This window comes from Bos taurus, chromosome 14, assembly GCF_002263795.3.
Source record: "Bos taurus isolate L1 Dominette 01449 registration number 42190680 breed Hereford chromosome 14, ARS-UCD2.0, whole genome shotgun sequence".
Taxonomy (NCBI): Eukaryota; Metazoa; Chordata; class Mammalia; order Artiodactyla; family Bovidae; genus Bos; species Bos taurus.
This window is the reverse complement of record NC_037341.1, coordinates 76,055,402-76,074,460: the sequence shown is the minus strand read 5'-3', so window position 1 is coordinate 76,074,460 and position 19,059 is coordinate 76,055,402. Positions and strand designations below refer to the sequence as shown.

Below are 19,059 nucleotides of genomic sequence, written 5' to 3'. Positions count from 1 at the left end.
AAACTCCCAAACACTCTTTGAAGCAGTCCAAGCTAGCCACTCAGTAACTTTAGGAGCCATCCAGAGGATTAGGGCTTCTCTGGTGGCTCAGACAGTAAAGAACCTGCTTGCAATGCAGGAGACTCAGGTTCGATCCCTGGGTTGGGAAGAGGGGAATGGCTACCCACTCTAGGATTCTTGCCTGGAAAATTCCATTGACAGAGGAGCCCGGATGGCTACAGTCCATGGGGTCACAAAGAGTCAGACACGACGGAGTGACTAACACTTTCACACTTTCAAGCATATGTATCTAATTCCTCTGGGGAAATTTGGGAATGCGAACCCAGTGTTAGGAGATGTTTAGAGGATTAGGTAGGTCAGCAGACTCAGTCCTGAGCCCTGCCATTTCTTCAATTATTTAAACGACCTCTAATGAACATGTTTGTTGTTTGTTTTTCTTCCCTTTTCCTACAATGATTTGTGGAAATGATAAAGCAAAAGCAAAGCTGAATTCAGCTGTCTAAAATCTGGTCAAGTAACAACTTTTCATCTCTACATTTACTATTAATTAAATCCCTTCTTTAAAACAGAAACGGAAGCAGAGAAATGTGGCTTGGGTCTTTTCATTTCTGCTCTTCCCCCTGCTTACTTTTTTCCCTTCCTTCATTTGTGTTCAATTGATCCATTTTTATTACTAAGTGATGGATGTGATGCAAGGAAGGAATTAGAAGCGAAAAGGCTGCATCTACTCTGCATTTCACACTTTGTTAAGCAAGTTTTCACTGCTTAAGGGCATGAGTGCTAAATGCTTAAGGGCATGAGTTGTCTCAATTTTCAGTCCCTGCTGCTATTGGAACAAATTGAAAGGCTATTTGGGTGCATTAAGGCCATGCCATCCTAATGCATCATTGATTGAAAGGAGTCCTTAAATCGAGCTGTGGTTTGCATTTCCCATTTTCATGAAAATGATTTCATATCATCAGTATGCCCACTTTTAATCTGGGCTTATTTGTGTGGGCTTATATATTCCTCGGATGGTAAAGAATCTGCCTGCAATGTAGGAGACCCATATTTGATCCCTGGGTCAGGAAGACTTCCTTGGAGAAGGGAATGGCAACCCACTCCAGTATTCTTGCATGGAGAAATCCAGACAAGAGAAGCCTGGCAGGCTACAGTCCCTGGGGTCGCAAAGAGTCGGACATGACTGAGCGACTAACGCTTTCACACTGTATTCCTGGTTTCATTAATATCACAATGTCTCATCCACATTTTCCTCTCTTACTACTGAGAGCTCCTTCTCAGTTGCCCTCCATGATTCTTCTCCACTGACCTCTTCCATAAATACTGTTTTTCTTCAAAGTTACAACCTTGGTCTTTTTCACATACCTTTGTTGAGCTTCTTATGATATCAGTTCTGTTATATGCTGGTTCCTAAAGATGTACCTCCAGTCGTATCCTCTCTCGCAGAGTACATTATTTCCACCTCTGCACCTGGGTGCCTTGAAGTACCTTCCCTCTATCTGACTTTGTCCTTTGCCATTATGCTAGTTGATGATGTGCTTCAATTCCTTAAGTTTGTCAAGTTCTGTCCTGCCTCATGTCCCCAAGTCTTCATCTAAAAAACTGTCCTCTCTAGTTTTTTTCTTTTTTTTTAAACTAGAGAACTATTTCTGTTTAGACTTTCACAAAGATTATGTCTGACAATCTGACAATCTTAAGTACCTCTGCCACCACACAAATTCTGCGTTCCCTTCATAGAAGTTAGCATGTTTTGGAGTTACGCATTTATTTAATTTATTCATTGTTCATCTCTTCCATCAAGACAGTGATATTCAACTTTGGCTGCACGTGAGAATCACCCAGGAGGCCTTAAAAGTATTGATATGTGGGCTCTACCAGACCAATTGAATTTCTGGGGATGGGGCCCAGACTTCTAAATTCTGGTGAATCTGATGTAGACTGTGAATTGAATACCCCAGCATCAGACAGTAGGCCTCTGAAGGGCAAGAACCACCCTTTTCTGATATATACTGAGTATATCCAGTATCTAGCACAGTGCCTGGCCCATAGCATTTCAAAATTATTTATTGAGTTTTGCTGAATAAATGACACTCAAATTTTCCATCTTTTGACTTGCGGTTCCATACAGTCTGTCCGCAGACAGCTCCTTCCTTTCTGCCTGAGCTCATGTGAACTTTTTCCCTTTATCTGGAACGCCTGCTTCTTCTTTCTCCTGGTTCATGCCGATTCATTGTTCAGGACTTTGCTTGACCAGCATCTTCTCCAGGAGCTCTTACCAGCACCCCAGGGAGAAACATTCTTGACCTATGTCCCACTACAGCTTGTGCTTACTTCTCCCACCACATTTAACACATTATTTTGGGATGTAAGTGCTTCTTACCCCCACTTGTCTGTAAACTCCCTAGGGTTTTGGATCATCTTTCATTTCTTTGAACTACTTATCTTTCTCTACGTTTAATTTTGATTGTTGCCTTCACAACTGATTTAATGTCTCAAGATGAAAAACCCAAGGTCATCATTCCTTCTCTCTCCCTTAAGTTAGTAATCAGAGATGTGCAAAAATACTCATTTTGGAGTTATTTATAATAGCAAACACTTGGAAATTGATTATGATACATTCATAGACTGGAATACTATGCAGCTTTAAAAAGGAGGTTGTAGATTACTTCCTATGATATATTGTGACGTGACAAAGCAAGTTTCACCCATAAGGGAGGTATGATGCTAATTTTATGAAACAAGCTCTACCTATCCATCAATCTATTTATAAAAGAGATAGGTTGAAATATATTAATAGTGGTTATTTATGGATGCTGGAGTTTTTGGCTTTGTGCTTTTATGTGTTTCCCAAGTTAAAAATAATGACCATGTATTACTTTGTAATTACAGTAAAATTTAAAAAATATGGCATTGATTATCCACTAACTGGGTGAGCTAAATGGAGGTAACTGATAGTTTGCTGAAGACATAAAAGGGGCAGAACCACCTTTCACTTCTTAAGGGAAAAGGTAGAAAGGTAGAATTAAGGGAAGGTATTTGGAATTAATGGGGTATGACAGTTGATGACTTCCATATACACAAACTGACTTTTCAGACCACCCACCACTCATATGCTATAAGTAATGAAATCCATATTGTCTTATTCTGTTTTGAACTCTGAAAGCACATTATTGTTTTACAGAATTGTATCTCATGATTATTTTCATACTTTGGAACTCACCCTAGGCAGATTTTGTTTAAACTGTTCTCCTGACTTATATCTGAACTCTTCAGATATATTTATTTATGAGTCATGCACTTGAAAAATTGCAGGCACTCACCTTTTTGCAGACAAAGTCACCAGGTAAGTAGACAATGGACTTCAATCTTAGCAGCATGTCATAAATCATCTGTGTGTCACAGCCCTAAAGAAAAAACAGTAAAGAGAAAAGTAATCCTTACTGATACAGCTAAGAGGCAAATATTCCGAAAGGCTTAAAAAGGCAGTGAAAATAAACACTAACAGATTTTTGTCTGTGTTGATGCTAAAATAGTTGCCAGTAGATATGGACTTGTCTTAGAACAAAACATAGAAAAAAAATACCTACAGCATAATAGTTAGAACTTAAATGCTGGTCAGATATATTAGATCCCTCTGGAGAAGGGACTAGCTACCCACGCCAGTATTCTTGCCTGGAAAATCTCCTGGAGAGAGGAGCCTGGCGGGCTAAAGTCCATAGGGTCACAAAGAGTTAGATACAGCTGAGTGACTAAGCATGCACTCCTGCAGATATATTTGGGTTTTAATCCTGTTTCCACTACTTATTGCTATGTATCTACATATCTCATGGCCTCATTTTCCTAGTCTGCTAAATGGGAGTTAAGTGGTACTAATTTTGTAATAGTAAAATTTTACTCATGTAAAACTTAACATAATCTTAATAAATGATAAGTATTAAAGATTATGGTAATGTAATGGTAATAACAATTGATTATTAATATATTAACACTGACATATAAAATATTTGCCACATATTTTTCTTTTTAATAACATCTTTCATACTATTGTGAGACAGTACATTTGCAAACTTGTATGTTTTTCTTCCCCAACTTGTCCTCTTCTTTAACTGTACTTAAGAGATATAAAAACAATATATGTTAAATAAATGACTGTTCATATTCACTTCAGTAGTGTAAGAAACAAATTTGATTCATTTGAAAATATGTTTATATTTGTTCTCTGTCTAAATAATTATAATTCACCTATGTGTGTGTGCTTAGTCACTCAGTCGTGTCCAACTCTTGGTGACCCCATGAACTGTGACCTGCAGGCTCCTCCATCCCTGGGGATTCTCCAGGCTGCAATACTGGAGTGGGTGGCCATTTCCTTCTCCAGGGGATCTTCCAGACCCAGCGAACGAACCCAGGTCTCCCACATTGCAGGCAGATGCTTTACCATCTGAGGCACAAGGGAAGCCAATAATTTATCTACAACATAGGTTAAAGAAAAATCTGTAGATGTTCCAAAAATCTCACCTCACATAGTGATTTTGAATTTTCTACTTTCATTAGACTTTCTACTCCTCATAGTCAACAAAAGAGTCTAAAGTGCAGTACTTTGGTGCAATCTCAAAAACGACAAAATGATCTCTGTTCATTTCCAAGGCAAACCATTCAATATTATAGTAATCCAAGTCTATGCCCCAACCAGTAATGCTGAAGAAACTGAAGTCAAACCATTCTATGAAGACCTACAAGACCTTATAGAACTAAGACTCAAAAAAGAAATCCTCTTCATTAGAAGGGACTGGAATGCAAAAGTAGGAAGTCAAGAGATACCTGGAGTAACAGGCAAATTTGGCCTTGGAGTACAGAATGAAGTAGGACAAGACTAACAGTTTTGCCAAGAGAACGCACTGGTCATAGCAAACACCTTCTTCCAACAACACAAGAGAAGACTCTCCACATGGACATCACCAGATGGTCAACACTGAAATCAGATTGATTATATTCTTTGCAGCCAAAGATGGAGAAGTTCTATGCAGTCAGCAAAAACAAGACCAGGAGCTGACTGTGGCACAGACCATGAACTCCTTATTGCCAAATTCAGACTGAAATTGAAGAAAGTAGGGAAAATCACTAGGCCATTCAGGTATGACCTAAATCAAATCCCTTACATTGCATTTCAGTGGAAGTGACAAATAGATTCAAGGGATTTGATCTGATAGGCAGAGTGCCTGAAGAACTATGGATGGAGGTTTGTGACATTGTACAGTAGGCAGTGATCAAGACGATCCCCAAGAAAAAAAAAAGCAAAATGATTGTCTGATGAGGCCTTACAAATAGCTGAGAAAAGAAGAGATCAGATCAAATCAGTCACTCAGTCGTGTCCGACTCTTTGTGACCCCATGAATTGCAGCACACCAGGCCTCCCTGTCCATCACCAACTCCCGGAGTTCACTCAGACTCACGTCCATCGAGTCAGTGATGCCATCCAGCCATCTCATCCTCTGTCGTCCCCTTCTCCTCCTGCTCCCAATCCCTCCCAGCATCAGAATCTTTTCCAATGAGTCAACTCTTTGCATGAGGTGGCCAAAGTACTGGAGTTTCAGCTTTAGTATCATTCCTTCCAAAGAAATCCCAGGGCTGATCTCCTTCAGAATGGACTGGTTGGATCTCCTTGCAGTCCAAGGGACCCTCAAGAGTCTTCTCCAACACCACACTTCAAAAGCATCAATTCTTCAGCGCTCAGCCTTCTTCACAGTCCAACTCTCACATCCATACATGACCACAGGAAAAACCATAGCCTTGACTAAACGAACCTTTGTTGGCAAAGTAATGTCTCTGCTGCATTTCATGGCTGCAGTCACCATCTGCAATGATTTTGAAACCCCCCAAAATAAAGTCTTACACTGTTTCCCCATCTGTTTCCCATGAAGTGGTGGGACCAGATGCCATGATCTTCGTTTTCTGAATGTTGAGCTTTAAGCCAACTTTTTCACTCTCCACTTTCACTTTCATCAAGAGGCTTTTGAGTTCCTCTTCACTTTCTGCCATAAGGGTGGTGTCATCAGCATATCTGAGGTTATTGATATTTCTCCCAGCAATCTTGATTCCAGCTTGTGTTTCGTCCAGTCCAGCATTTCTCATGATGTACTCTGCATATAAGTTAAATAAACAGAGTGACAATATACAGCCTTGACGAACTCCTTTTCCTATTTGGAACCAGTCCGTTGTTCTATGTCCAGTTCTAACTGTTGCTTCCTGACCTGCATACAAATTTATCAAGAGGCAGGTCAGGTGGTCTGGTATTCCCATCTCGTGAAGAATTTTCCACAGTTTATTGTGATCCACACAGTCAAAGGCTTTGGCATAGTCAATAAATCAGAAATAGATGTTTTTCTGGAACTCTCTTGCTTTTTCCATGATCCAATGGATGTTGGCAATTTGACCTCTGGTTCCTCTGCCTTTTCTAAAACTAGCTTGAACATCAGGAAGTTCACGGTTCACATATTGCTGAAGCCTGGCTTGGAGAATTTTGAGCATGACTTTACTAGCGTGTGAGATGAGTGCAATTGTGTGGTAGTTTGAGCATTCTTTGGCATTGCCTTTCTTTGGGATTGGAATGAAAACTGACCTTTTCCAGTCCTGTGGCCACTGCTGAGTTTTCCCAGTTTGTTGGCATATCGAGTGCAGCACTTTCACAGCATCATCTTTCAGAATTTGGAATAGCTCCACTGGAATTCCATCACCTCCACTTGCTTTGTTCCTAGTGATGCTTTCTAAGGCCCACTGGACTTCACATTCCAGGATGTCTGGCTCTAGGTCAGTGATCACACCATCGTGATTATCTGGGTTGTGAAGATCTTTTTTTTACAGTTCTTCTGTGTATTCTTGCCATCTCTTCTTAATATCTTCTGCTTCTGTTAGATCCATACCACTTCTGTCCTTTATTGAGCTCATCTTTGCATGAAATGTTCCTTTGGTATCTCTGATTTTCTTGAAGAGATCCCTAGTCTTTCCCATTCTGTTGTTTTCCTCTATTTCTTTGCATTGATCGCTGAAGAAGGTTTTCTTATCTCTTCTTGCTATTCTTTGGAACTGTGAATTCAGATGTTTATATCTTTCCTTTTCTCCTCTGCTTTTCGCTTCTCTTCTTTTCACAGCTATTTGTAAGGCCTCCCCAGACAGACATTTTGCTTTTTTGCATTTCTTTTCTATGGGAATGGTCTTGATCCCTGTCTCCTGTACAATGTCACGGACCTCATTCCATAGTTCATCAGGCACTCTATCTATCAGATCTAGGCCCTTAAATCTATTTCTCACTTCCACTGTATAATCATAAGGGATTTGATTTAAAGGCAAAGGTGAAAAGGAAAGATATACCCATTTGAATGCAGAGTTCCAAAGATAGCAAGAAGAGATAAGAAAGCCTTCCTCAATGATCAAGACAAAGAGATAGAGGAAAACAATAGAATGGGAAAGACCAGAGATCTCTTCAAGAAAATTAGAGATACCAAGAGAACATTTCATGTAAAGATGGGCTTAATAAAGGACAGAAATGGTATGGACCTAACAGAAGCTATTAAGATATTAAGAAGAGATCGAAAGAATACACAGAAGAACTGTACAAAAAAGATCTTCATGACCCAGATAACAACGATGGTGTGATCACTGACCTAGAGCCAGACATCCTGGAATGCAAAGTCAAGTGGGCCTTAGGAAGCATCATACGAACAAAGCTAGTGGAGGTCATGGAATTCCAGTTGAGCTATTTCAAAACCTGAAAAATGATGCTGTGAAAGTGCTGCACTCAATATGCCAACAAACTGGGAAAACTCAGCAGTGGCCACAGGACTGGAAAAGATCAGTTTTCATTCCAATCCCAAAGAAAGGCAATGCCAACGAATGCTCAAACTACCACACAAATGTACTCATCTCACACACTAGCAAAGTAATGCTCAAAATTCTCCAAGCCAGGCTTCAACAGTTTGTGAACTATGAACTTCCAGATATTCAAGCTGGATTTAGAAAAGGCAGAGGAACCAGAGATCAAATTGCCGACATCCGTTGGATCATCGAAAAAGCAAGAGAGTTGCAGAAAAACATCACTTCTGCTATGCCAAAACCTTTGACTGTGTGGATCACAACAAACTGTGGAAAATTCTTCCAGAGAAGGGAATACAAGACCACGTGACCTGCTTCCTGAGAAATCTGTGTGCAGGTCAAGAAGCAGCAGTTAGAACTGGACATGGAACAACAGACTGATTCCAAATAGTTAAAGGAGTACATCAGGCTGTATATTGTCTTATTTAACTTATATGCAGAGTACATCATGCAAAATGCTGGGCTGGATAAAGCACAAGCTGGAATCAAGATTGCCTGGAGAAATATTAATAACCTCAGATATGTAGATGACACCACCCTTATGGCAGAAAGTGAACTTAAGAGCCTCTTGATGAAAGTGAAAGAAGAGAGTGAAAAAGTTGGCTTAAAGCTCAACATTCAGAAAACTAAGATCATGGCATCAGGTCCCATCACTTCATGTCAAATATATGGGGTAACAGTGGAAACAGTGAGAGAGTTTATTTTTTTGGGCTCCAAAATCACTGCAGATGGAGACTTCAGCCATGAAAAGATGCTTGCTCCTTGGAAGAAAAGCTATGACTAACCTAGACAGCATATTAAAAAGCAGAGACATTACTTTGCCAAAAAATGTCTGTCTAGTGAAAGCTACATACATGACTTTTCCAGTGGTCATGTATGGATGTGAGAGTTGGACCATAAAGAAAGCTGAGTGCTGAAGAATTGATGCTTTTGAACTGTGGTGTTGGAGAAGACTCTTGAGCGTCCCTTGGACTGCAGAAGATCCAACCAGTCCATCCTAAAGGAGATCAGTCCTGGGTGTTCATTGGAAGGACTGATGCTGAAGCTGAATCTCCAATCCTTTGGCCACCTGATGCGAAGAACTGAGTCATTTGAAAAGACCCTGATGCTGGGAAAGATTGAAGGCAGGAGGAGAAGAGGACGAAAGAGGATGAGATGGTTGGATGGCATCACTGACTCTATGGACATGAGTTTGAGCAAGTTCCAGGGGTTGGTGATGGGGTTGGAAGCCTGGCGTGCTGCAGTCAGTGGGGTCATGGGGTCACAAAGAGTCGGACACAACTGAATGACTGAACTGACTTTCATCAAATATTTTTAGTTTTTCCTCCCAGAACTGTTAGCATGTAGCTGCTTTCTTTTTTGCTTGTCCATTTTTTAGGGACATTATTATTTTCAGATAACTAATCCCAGGTAGAAAAGCAAAGGATCTACCCCCAGTTCACGGATTGGATAATCATTTCTTTAGCGATCATGCTGCTGCTGCTGCTAAATCGTGTCAGTCGTGTCCAACTCTGTGCCACCCCATAGACGGCAGCCCATCATGCTCCCTGTACCTGGGATTCTCCAGGCAGGAACAGCTGGAGTGGGTTGCCATTTCCTTCTCCAATGCATGAAAGTGAAAAGTGAAAGTGAAGTCGTTCAGTTGTGTCCGACTCTTAGCGACCCCATGGACTGCAGCCCACCAGGCTCCTCCATCCATGGGATTTCCCAGGCAAGAGTACTGGAGTGGGGTGCCATTACCTTCTCCATTAGCAATCATAGGTTTCCATAATAATTTCAGTAGCAAACACTTGACCTAGATCCATATAAAATTTACACCTCAGGCTTGCTTGACTGATAAGGAAAGTTAATGATTTATGATCGAAATATTTTCAAATAGCCATGGGTTAGAAGCATTCAGATGAACTTGAAGCTGGGATTTAACAATTTATTTGAGAAGCTATAGCTTTGGGTTCTCTTGAATAGAGAGAGGCTGAAGCCAATAGGAATACCTTCTTAACACAGTCCAACACGTAATGACGAGGAGCTGCTATGAACCATGCCCTTGGCCCAATCAGAGGTGAAAGAGAGTGAGTCTAGTTGGGAATGATGTTTTAAGCAAACAGAAAAACAGTAATTTGTGGTAAAAGTTAATCATGCTGTAAGTTATGTCATGTAAATATCCATAAAACTTTTCAGAGACGGGGGCGCTTACTTCTGCCTGGGAGTGCAGACAGGAGACAGGTGAGATGGGAAGAAGGTGCTAATGTGGGCCACAAAGCCAAGTCATTTGATGAGTGTGATTTATATTTGAAAAGATGTGCAAAGGTCCTTTGAGGAAGAGAGAAATGTACCGCTTCTTTCTTTGTTATATATTTGCTTAGTGCAAAATGTATAATTTTTATTTATATTGATTTTATTCCTACTATGTCTCAGATTATCATATTTGTTAAGGCAAATGACAAACATTAATTTCTTTCTAATATTTATTATTTTGCTTTTAGTAAAGCTTCTCTAACTCTACGGCTCAAGTGTTCTATTTCTTTCAGGGCTGTCACTGATTCAGAGAAATTTCATTTCAGAAATTGGTGTTATGATCACTCAGAACTCTATTAGGGAAAAAACAGTATTTTAAGATCTCTCCCACTAAAGAAAGTTCATGTTTTCGATATTTTAAAGAAAATTCATTAGAAATATATTTGGAAGTTCTTAAAGCTTAAGCGTGACTTCTCTGCCCACAGATTGCACTTTTGTTGTTTCCAGTCTTTTCAGTACATTTATGGAATTATTGCCATAAGAAAACAACACTTAAAATAATTAATAATTCATATTAACATAACATAACACAGTTGGGAACTTTCATCAAAGTTCATTCCAGCAGGAATGACTATCACTGCAATGAAGGTAACTCTCAATTTTTTATACCTATGGAGAAGACTTTATTTTTTTGGGCTTCAAAATCACTGCAGATGGTGACTGCAGCCATGAGATTAAAAGACGCTTACTCCTTGGAAGGAAAGTTATGACCAACCTAGATAGCATATTCAAAAGCAGAGATATTACTTTGCCAACAAAGGTCCATCTAGTCAAGGCTATTGTTTTTCCTGTGGTCATGTATGGATGTGAGAGTTGGACTGTGAAGAAGGCTGAGCGCCAAAGAATTGATGCTTTTGAAGTGTGGTGTTGGAGAAGACTCTTGAGAGTGCCTTGGACTGCAAGGAGATCCAACCAGTCCATTCTGAAGGAGATCAGCCCTGGGATTTCTTTGGAGGGAATGATGCTGAAGCTGAAACTCTAGTACTTTGGCCACCTCACATGAAGAGTTGACTCATTGGAAAAGACTCTGATGCTGGGAGGGATTGGGGGCAGGAGGAGAAGGGGACGACAGAGGATGAGATGGCTGGATGGCATCACTGACTCGATGGACATGAGTGTGAGTGAACTCTGGGAGTTGGTGATGGACAGGGAGGCCTGGCATGCTGTGATTCATGGGGTCACAAAGAGTCGGACATGACTGAGCGACTGAACTGAACTGAACTGATGGAGAATAATGGGTCTCCCCAGTGGCTCAGATGGTAAAGAACCTGCCTGTAATGCAGGAGACCTGGGTTCAATTCCTGGATTGGGAAGATCCTCTGGAGGAGGGCATGGCAACACACTTCAGTATTCTTGCCTGGAGAATCCATGGACAGAGGAGCCTGGCAGGCTATAGTCCATGGGGTCAGAAAGAGTCAGGCACGACTGAAGCAACTTACCACGCATGGAGAATAATAGCATTGCAAATGATCACAAAGAGAAGGTCTTTTAAAAAATCTACTTACATTTATTTTAATGTGCATAATTTGAAATTTGATGTTTTTGGCCTTAACTTTTACAATTATAATGTATAGGCCAAAATACAATATAACGTGTAGGCCTTGCAGTCTCTTGGACTGCAAAGAGATTCAAGCAGCCCACCTTAAAGGAAATCAGTCCTGAATATTCATTGGAAGGACTGATGCTGAAGCTGAAACTCCAATACTTTGGCCACCTGATGTGAAGAACCGACTCATTGGAAAAGACCCTGATGCTGGTGAAGATTGAAGGCGGGAGGAGAAGGGGATGACAGAGGATGAGATGGTCGGATGGCATCACCGACTCGATGGACATGAGTTTGAGTAAGCTCCGGGAGTTGGTGATGGACAGGGAAGTCTGGCGTGCTGCAGTCCACACGACTGAGTGACTGGACTGAACTGAACTGAGGCCAAAGTAAAGTTTTTATTCCTTAAACAATTCCTGCTGGAATGAACTTTGATGAAAGTTCCCAATTGTGTTATGTTATGTTAATAGGAATTATTAATTACTTTAAGTGTTGTTTTCCTATGGCAGTAATTCCGTAAATGTAAAGATGTATGCGGCAGTATCATTTTCAGTACTGAAAAGACTGGAAACAACAAAAGCGCGATCTGTGGGCAGAGAAAAGTACCAACGGTGTGTAGGTTGCAATAGCATACAGTGGTTAAAATCAATACACCGATTCTCTCTCTCCAGATATGGTTGAATTCAACAAATAATGTGTTCTGCACAAAAAAAGCTACAGAATATGTTCACTATGACTCCAACTATGAAAAAAACACTGAACAAAATAATACTGCCCGTCACTGATTATAGATACTTCATACTGCCTGATACTGTTTATAGATAAAAAGTAAAATAAAAATGAGGGTTGGAAGGCTATTCTTAAAATTATCTTAGTGGCCACCTCTGGGGAGGGAGAAAGGAGAATGGAACTGGGGAGAAGAACTGATTAGACCTCAGCTTTAACTTTTATTAATAATAGTAAAAATAAAGCAAAACACACATCCTAGGATTGCTTGTAGGAACAAAAATCCTCTTCGAGAAGGACCACGTTTCATCTTTCTCTTCTACCTTTCAGGTTAACTCAGGCAGAAAGCACTATAAAGAAACCTAATTAATGGAAAGTATTGGATGAAACTAGGAGATAAACCTTAAAATAACTTAGCAAACGATTAGTGCTTTCCTCAGTAGAAATGCCCAAATACTTAAAAGGAGAGATTTTAGCTTATGTCTTGGATTTCTTCAGAGAAAAACGTATGAACCACTACAAATATATATTTTTATCAACATACTTGCATAAAATATGTATTATTCATGTAAATAGGCCATAGCAATTGTGTGCTAGAAAAAAAAAATCTACAACTTAAACTTCATCAATTGATTCTGGACCCTAATGATTGCTTTGTGGACAGGTTGCCACTGGCCTTGGGGCAACTGTGATTTAGGACTAGGTCCTTCCTTTCTCTCTTAGTGAAACAAAGTTTGTGTTATGAAGCCGTTATATCTTATGATGTATTTGAGGATAATTATCTTCTCCCCCTCTCCTGCCAAATGATTATTTTCTTGAGATACAGTTTGTTCCATTATCATATGATTTAAAAGAATCACATCCCAGGGTTGGCATTTTTTCCTTTATAATGCAGCTCCATTTCCTTTATAGAAGTAATTAGGAAAAATTTCTGATTCTCAGAAAGTCAGCACACAGCCATTGTTTCATAGATGTTCCTTTTTCTATAAAGTGAGTGTACCTGTGAGAATGTCAATATTCACTTTTGTATGTATTCATCGTACATTTGCATTACATTTTATTTCTTATATTTTTTGCTTAATTTTTTTTGTATCTGTTTAATTCTCTCAGCCTCCCTGTGAGGCCTGACATTCATTAACACATTGTCAACACTCTGATTTTAGATGAGGGAGCACAGGCTCAGGACGTCTATTGACTCTTCAGCTGAGGTCACGTGTGGAATCTGTGTCGGAGGAAGACTCACCAGGGCGTGTGCGGGGGAGTGCGCTGCTTAATCCGAGATCTGAGCAACAGGACAAGACAGTGCTTCCATCTCCCCGGTGTCTTGCCAGGGCTGGGGGCATGCCAGGCACTAAATAAATAAGGCCTGATGTCCGTCATGAAGTTGTTAGAAAGCATTCTCTTTTCAACAATGGGAAGTTCAGGGCCGTATAAAATTGGATTCATATTTGAATAAGGCTCCTGGAGATGTGAATGAAGTTGGGAGAAATTCTATTTTTATTCAACACATGAGCTATATGTTAGATGAATGTTCCCATACCCAGGAAGTCCTTTTAATACCGGCAAACTCTGAACACAATTGTCAAGTTGGTAAAATTTATCTCTGGGCGCTAACCTTCTCAGTCTTGAAGGATTTCTTCATTTCTAAGCTCATTCTCCCTAAGTTATTTGAAAAAGAACTCAAGATACTATCAGTAATATATAACTACTGGGACTTTCAGTCACCCTCACGTATAAGCAAGAGTCTTCAAGGCTTTTCTCAGCTCAGCCCTGTTTGTTAAAAGAGGCCTTGCTCTGTCCCATCTGAAACTGCACTCCCACTAAGCCAGGGATGGGTGATATGTCTAGGCAGGAATTCTGAACCCAGTCGCCCATACTATCGACTATACCAGTCATGTTATTGATTGGTAGCTTTGGGAGCAGCAAAGTCAAATGTGATAAATAATTTGCAAGGCACTATGATGGCACAACTTATTGAGTTCTAAGTGGTCTTAGACCGAACCCTATGCTTCATATCTGCAAACACGAGGAGAGTCATTTCCATCAGGCTTTCCCTGAGAACTAACAATAATTCTCTTTTTCTAGGAGCCTCAGTATCACAGTCAAAATGGGAAGTCACAAGCTGGATGCAACCCGCAGGATGAATCTAATCCATCTTCCTAGGATCAAGCATGACCACACACTGGTTTTACCTGTGTGAAAACTCCTCTGTGGCTGAATCAGTTTTATTCCTCAGGGATAGTAGTAATAATCACAATATATGAATAATGTACGTATATCTGATGTATTGATATAAGCTCTTTGTATGTTTTGAGTTACTGAATTATCGCACAACAGCCAAGGATGTCATCTTATTTGTGTAGTTTGCCTACCTTCTGGGAGGCAGTGGAGAGCAGTGACCATAGGGGTACAGGGTCTGAGGCACCCCACTGGTGCTTTAGACAGAGTGACTGCTCAGCATGTTTCGCTGAGTGGAGTTCATCTGGATTATAAGCTCAACGTCAGAATACTTTCAACAAGTCTAGTAACAGTATTTGGAGAAGGCAATGGCACCCCACTCCAGTACTCTTGCCTGGAAAATCCCATGGACGGAGGAGCCTGTAGGCTGCATGAGAGTCGGACATGACAGAGCGACTTCACTTTCACTTTTCACTTTCATGCATTGGAGAAGGAAACGGCAACCCACTGCAGTGTTCTTGCCTGCAGAATCCCAGAGAAGGCGGAGCCTGGTGGGCTGCCGTCTATGGGGTCGCACAGAGTCGGATACGACTCAAGCGTCTTAGCACCAGCCGCAACAGTATTACTGATACCACCGTAGTTAAACATAGTTAAAAATGAAAAGTAGTAAGCCTCCTGTAATGCTCTGATTTCAGGCCCCTGGGAAGAAATATGTGAACAGGTGGACCCTGGGTGAGGGGAAGTAATAACAGTGCCTTTCCCGTCCCACCCCTGGCGCAGTCTGCCTTCACAGACGAAACTCGTCTCCGCGTGCTTCCTGTCTCTGACATCACAGCCTTTCCAGGCTCTGCTTGCCACACAAGGACGAGTCCCAGCCGCCCCTGAGGGGTCCTGTTTGGGAAGCAGTCTGCATTGTTACCGGAGCAGCGGACGGTGAGACGCTTCGCGCTTTCCTTGACAGGCCGGTGGTACCTTCATTTTCAGTTTGGTGTCTTTCCTTTCCTACCTTGGAGCTGGGGCTCTGTGTGCTCAGTCGTGTCCAACTCTTTACAAACCCCTGGACGCCTATGGAATTTTCTAGGCAAGAATTCTGGGGTGCGTTGAAATTTCCTACTCCTGGGGGCTTCCCAACCCAGGGATGGAACTCCTGTCTCTGTGTCTCTTGCATTGGCAGATGGATACCACCGCTCCATCTGGGAAAGTGAAAGTCGCTCAATCGTGTCCGACTCTCTGCGACCCCATGGGCTATACAGTCCATGGAATTCTCCAGGCCAGAATACTGGAGTGGGCAGCCTTTCCCTTCTCCAGGGGATCTTCCCAACCCAAGAATCCAACCGAGGTCTCTTGCATTGCAGGTGGATTCTTTACCAGCTGAGCTATCGGCTTCGGGGAAGCCGATCCGGGAAGTCCTACTAATAAGCTGCTGCTGCTGCTAAGTCGCTTCAATCGTGTCCGACTCCATGCGACCCCATAGACAGCAGCCCACCAGGCTCCCCCGTCCCTGGGATTCTCCAGGCAAGAACACTGGAGCGGGTTGCCATTTCCTTTTCCAATGCATGAAACTGAAAAGTGAAAGTGAAGTCGCTCAGTCGTGCCCGACTCTTAGCGACCCCATGGACTGAAGCCCACCCGGCTCCTCCGTCCATGGCATTTTCCAGGCAAGAGTGCTGGAGTGGGGTGCCATTGCCCTCTCCGTACCAATAAGCAAGGGGATCTTTTTCAGTTTCTAAAGGATGCAATCTTAATTCCACACACTAGGTGGCGCAACAGAACTTTCACTAAATTTTCTCCCATTTCTGGTAATTTAATGGTAGACACAAAATGTGATTTCCCTAGCATTTAATTTGATAAAACATATTTAAAAATCAATACAAAAGTAATAAATCAACAGATAGGAAGGGAAATTGTCCAACCTCATGGGAATAAATCACTCCTTATTAGCTTAATACTTGAGTTTGGGCTGGAAAAAGAGACCCATTTTTGTGGGGGGAAAAAAAAAGTCAAAAAATGACTATTCATCTCGAAGCTCTTTGGAAACTCTGATCACCCCATGTAGAAGGAGCAAATCTTACTAATTCACCACAATTGATTGAAGTAAAGTTTTAGTGAAATTCTGTGACTTTAGTTCTACCTGCTTTGAACAAGAGGGGAAAAACCACCTGAGCTACAAGGTCTTAGTAGGAGAGTAGCAAAGAGTGTGTAAATTTAGGTGTCTGGTGTGAGACTAATCGATGTGCCGAGTCTAAGTCTGTGACATCCACCTCAGGATGCTATGTTGCTGTTTTTTGACTCTGGGGACACTTTCTCAGCATCTTACCACTATCTAGACAAGGCTGGTGGGGAGCTGAAAGGTCTCATCACCGAGCTGCTAAGACTCTAGCCTTTGCAGTAAAAATTTGCTTCCTGCTCTCTTTGGCCTCAGTCAGGTAAACAGTTTCTTTCTGTAAAATGAGGGGTCATAAAACTTTTCTCAAGAGACTTGCTGTGAGAATTAACTGAGAGAAGGTAGCAAAGAAGATAATACAGTACAATCAGAACCCAATAAACAGTAGCTATGATTTTTGAGAAGTAAAGAACCCATCTGACAATGCAGGAGACATAAGAGATAAGAGTTTGATCCCTGGGTCGGGAAGATCCCCTGGAGGAGGGCATGGCAACCCACTCCAGGACTCTTGCCTGGAGAATCCCATGCGCAGAGGAGCCTGGCGGGTCACAGTTCATGCGGTCACAAAGAGTTGGACACGACTGAGCAACGAAGCACGCATACACACGAAGCAAGTTCCACTCCGTTATGTGGGTTGGCCTCATCCAATAACTGAAGGCCTTCAGAGAAAAAAGTCTAAAGTTCCCCAAGGAGCAGGGGAATCTGCCTCCAGACTGCCTTTGGATTTGAGCTGCAACAGTAACACTTTCCAGGGTTTCCAACAAGCTGACCTGTCCTGAAGGTTTTAGATCTGTCGGTCTGCATGATTACACGAGCCCTTCTTTAAAATAAATCCCCCCCTCCAGTCGTGTCCAAGTCTGCGACACCCTGGACCGCAGCCCACCATGGGATTCTCCAGGCAAGAGTACTGGAGTGTGCTGTCATTTCCTTCTCCAGGGGATCTTCCCATCCCAGGGACAAGCTGAATCTCCTGCATCTCCACCATTGGCAGGCTGATTCTCTGGAGTACCCTAATACAGGGGCCATGAGACAATTGGTTACAGCAAGGTATGAGGTGACAGCCCTGGGAATGAAAGATCAGGGGCAGCACAGACCACCTTCATGTAACACTGTCCGTATTATAATCTGTGATACTCCAGCATGACTTACATTACTTTCATTAAAGCATTAGGACACTCACTGTTTCCCTAGTAAATAAACAAACTTCACAAGGTTAAAAGGAAAGAAATAAAAGCACGTTGTCCTTTGGACTGGAAAAGGTCAGTTTTCATTTCAATCCCAAAGAAAGGCAATGCCAAAGAATGCTCAAACTACCGCACAATTGCACTCATCTCACATGCTAGCAAAGTAATGCTCAAAATTCTCCAAGCCAGCCTTCAATAATACGTGAACTGTGAACTTCCAGATGTTCAAGCTGGATTTAGAAAAGGCAGAGGAACCAGAGATCAAATTGCCGACACCCATTGGATCATCAAAAAAGCAAGAGAGTTCCAGAAAAACATCTAATCTGCTTTATTGACTATGCCAAAGCCTTTGACTGTGTGGGTCACAACAAACTGTGGAAAATTCTTCAATGGGCATACCAGACCACCTGATCTGCCTCTTGAGAAACCTGTATGCAGGTCAGGAAGCAACAGTTAGAACTGGACATGGAACAACAGACTGGTTCCAAATAGGGAAAGGAGTATGTCAAGGCTGTATAATGTCACCCTGTTTATTTAACTTATATGCAGAGTACATCATGGGAAATGCCTGGCTGGATGAAGCACAAGCTGGAATCAAGATTGCCAGGAGAAATATCAATAACCTCAGATATGTAGATGACAGCACCCTTATGGCAGAAAGTGAAGAACTAAAGAGCCTCTTGATGAAAGTGAAAGAGGAGAGTGAAAAGTTGGCTTAAAACTCAACATTCAGAAAACTAAGATCGTGACATCTGGTCCCATAGCTTCATGGCAAAAAGATGGGGAAACAGAGGAAACAGTGACAGACTTTATTTTTTTGGGCTCCCAAATTACTGCAGATGGTGATTGCAGCCATGAGATTAAAAGACGCTTACTCCTTGGAAGGAAAGTTAGGATCAACCTAGACAGCATAATAAAAAGCAGAGACATGACTTTGTCAACAAAGGTCCGTCTAGTCAAGGCTATGGTTTTTCCAGGAGTCATGTATGGATGTGAACATTGGAATATAAAGAAAGCTGAGTGCTGATGAATTGATGCTTTTGAACTGTGGTGTTGGAGAAGACTCTTGAGAGTCCCTTGGACTGCAAGAAGATCCAACCAGT

General features: G+C 41.6%; 1 protein-coding gene across 1 annotated transcript in view; it reads right to left on the bottom strand.

Annotated features, from left to right (window-relative positions):
- Positions 1-19,059, bottom strand: part of CNGB3 (cyclic nucleotide gated channel subunit beta 3) — a 189,631-nt gene that overhangs the window by 29,565 nt on the left and 141,007 nt on the right. The window contains exon 14 of the mRNA XM_015474554.3: positions 3,321-3,404. Coding sequence (XP_015330040.2) covers positions 3,321-3,404 — 84 coding nt within the window. The remainder of the gene's footprint in view (positions 1-3,320; positions 3,405-19,059) is intronic.